This window comes from Panthera uncia, chromosome D4, assembly GCF_023721935.1.
Source record: "Panthera uncia isolate 11264 chromosome D4, Puncia_PCG_1.0, whole genome shotgun sequence".
Taxonomy (NCBI): Eukaryota; Metazoa; Chordata; class Mammalia; order Carnivora; family Felidae; genus Panthera; species Panthera uncia.
Window position 1 is genome coordinate 30,395,600 of NC_064807.1, and position 2,146 is coordinate 30,397,745.

At 44.5% G+C, this 2,146-nt stretch overlaps 1 protein-coding gene across 1 annotated transcript; it reads left to right on the forward strand.

Moving 5' to 3' along the window:
- Positions 1 to 340: 340 nt before the first annotated feature.
- Positions 341 to 1,553, forward strand: LOC125925461 (immunoglobulin-binding protein 1-like). Its single transcript, XM_049634488.1, has one exon. It carries the CDS (start codon positions 348 to 350, stop codon positions 1,380 to 1,382), a length of 1,035 nt encoding a protein of 344 aa, XP_049490445.1. The 5' UTR covers positions 341 to 347; the 3' UTR covers positions 1,383 to 1,553.
- Positions 1,554 to 2,146: the final 593 nt, after the last annotated feature.

Below are 2,146 nucleotides of genomic sequence, written 5' to 3' on the forward strand. Positions count from 1 at the left end.
CTCGTACTATTTGTACAGATCATCAACTTGCTTTCGTCACTTAAACAGATGTATTTATCTTTTCTCCACATCCACTTGTACAATGATGGCACTCCTTTTAATAGTTGCATAGTTTGCCTTCGTATGGTTATAGCAATAATCAGTGGGAGGGGGACATCTTGCCTCCCAGAGTACCTATGACAATGTTTACAGACATTTTGCTGGAGGGAAGGGGTGCTACTGCCGTCTAGTGGGAGAAGTCAGAGACTCTGGTAAACACCTTTCAATTCACAGGACAGGAGCCTGCTGCAAAGAATATTGAGGTCAAAAGTTAATAGCGCTGCTTCCGCCTTCCTCCTTCCCCCAAGATGGCAACAGCCGAAGACGCGTTACTGCTACTGCGGCTCCCCGCGCTGTTCGAAACCAGCAAGCAGCTTCTGGACGAAGTGGAAGCAGCGACTGAACCCACCAGTTCCCAGATAATTCAAGATAAGGTATTCAGGGGACTAGACCTCCTCAAGAAGGCTGCTGAAATGTTATCGCAGCTCGACTTGTTCAGCCGAAATGAAGACTTGGAAGAGATTGCTTCCACAGACCTGAAGTACCTGATGGTCTCAGCTTTTCAAGGAGCGCTCGCCATGAAACAAGTCAACCCCAGCAAGCGTCTAGATCATTTGCAGTGGGCTCGAGAACACTTTTTAAACTACTTAACTCAGTGCCGGTATTATCATGTGGCAGAGTTTGAGCTGCCCCAAACCAACTCAGCTGATAATAATACTGCTAGTTCCTCCATGGCGTGTCCTAGCCTCGTTGCTGTGGCATCTGAAAGACAGGCTAAAATAGAGAGATACAAGCAGAAGAAGGAGGTGGAGCATAGGTTGTTTGCACTGAAATCTGCTGTGGAAAGTGGTCAAGCAGATGATGAGTGTGTTCGTGAATATTACCTTCTTCACCTTCGAAGGTGGATCGGTATTAGCTTAGAAGAGATTGAGAGCATTGACCAGGAGATGAAGATCCTGAGAGAAGACGACTCCTCAAAAGAGGCATCAACTTCTTACTCATCTCCTCAGGACAGGCCTCCAATGAAACCCTTCGTTCTCACTCGGAATGCGGCCCAAGCCAAAGTATTTGGAGCTGGTTATCCAAGTCTGGCATCTATGATGGTGAATGACTGGTATGATCAGCATCAGAAATATGGAGCATTACCAGATCAGGGCATAGCCAAGATAACACCAGAGCTCAAAAGAGCAGCTCAGCAACAGGAAGATCAGGAACAAAAGGAGGCAGAGGAGGAGGAAGAGGAGGAGGAGGAGGGGGAAGAAACACTCCACAGAGTTCGGGAGTGGGATGACTGGAAGGACACCCATCCCAGAGGCTATGGCAACCGACAGAACATGGGTTAGTCTTACCACAACAAGATGGGACTTCAGGGACTCACATCTTCCCAGCCAAGGAAAGCCATGCAGTCTTCCCCTACCTGGGCTCCTGCTTCAGCTGTGTAAAATGAAGATGCTTAATCTTGCTTTATGTTCAATAAAATGTCAAACAAGTAAGTGTGTATTTGTACTCTAGGTGATCAGCCAGCAATCTTGTTTTGGTGTTATCATCCTCATCATGGTGTATTCCAGTTTCGTAAGTGGAAAGAAAAAAGTACTGACAAATGGCTCTGTATAATCAATGGCTATATAAATTCTCTTAAAAAATAATAAAAGTCCCTTTATTAAAAAAAAAAAGTAAATAGTGCTGAGGTCAGAAAATTCTATAACATAAAATTTTCCTTATTTCCAGTTATTTAGATTTTGTTAATCAATCATATATATACTTACATCTTTTTTTTTTTTTTAATTTTTTTTTTCAACGTTCTTTATTTATTTTTGGGACAGAGAGAGACAGAGCATGAACGGGGGAGGGGCAGAGAGAGAGGGAGACACAGAATCGGAAACAGGCTCCAGGCTCTGAGCCATCAGCCCAGAGCCTGACGCGGGGCTCAAACTCACGGACCGCGAGATCGTGACCTGGCTGAAGTCGGACGCTTAACCGACTGCACCATCCAGGCGCCCCTATACTTACATCTTTATGCATGTTGTGCATATCAGTGGTAGATCCAGACTTTGTGAGTACTTTATCTTATACAATATTGGTCTTTAGGAATATGATTATGCAATTA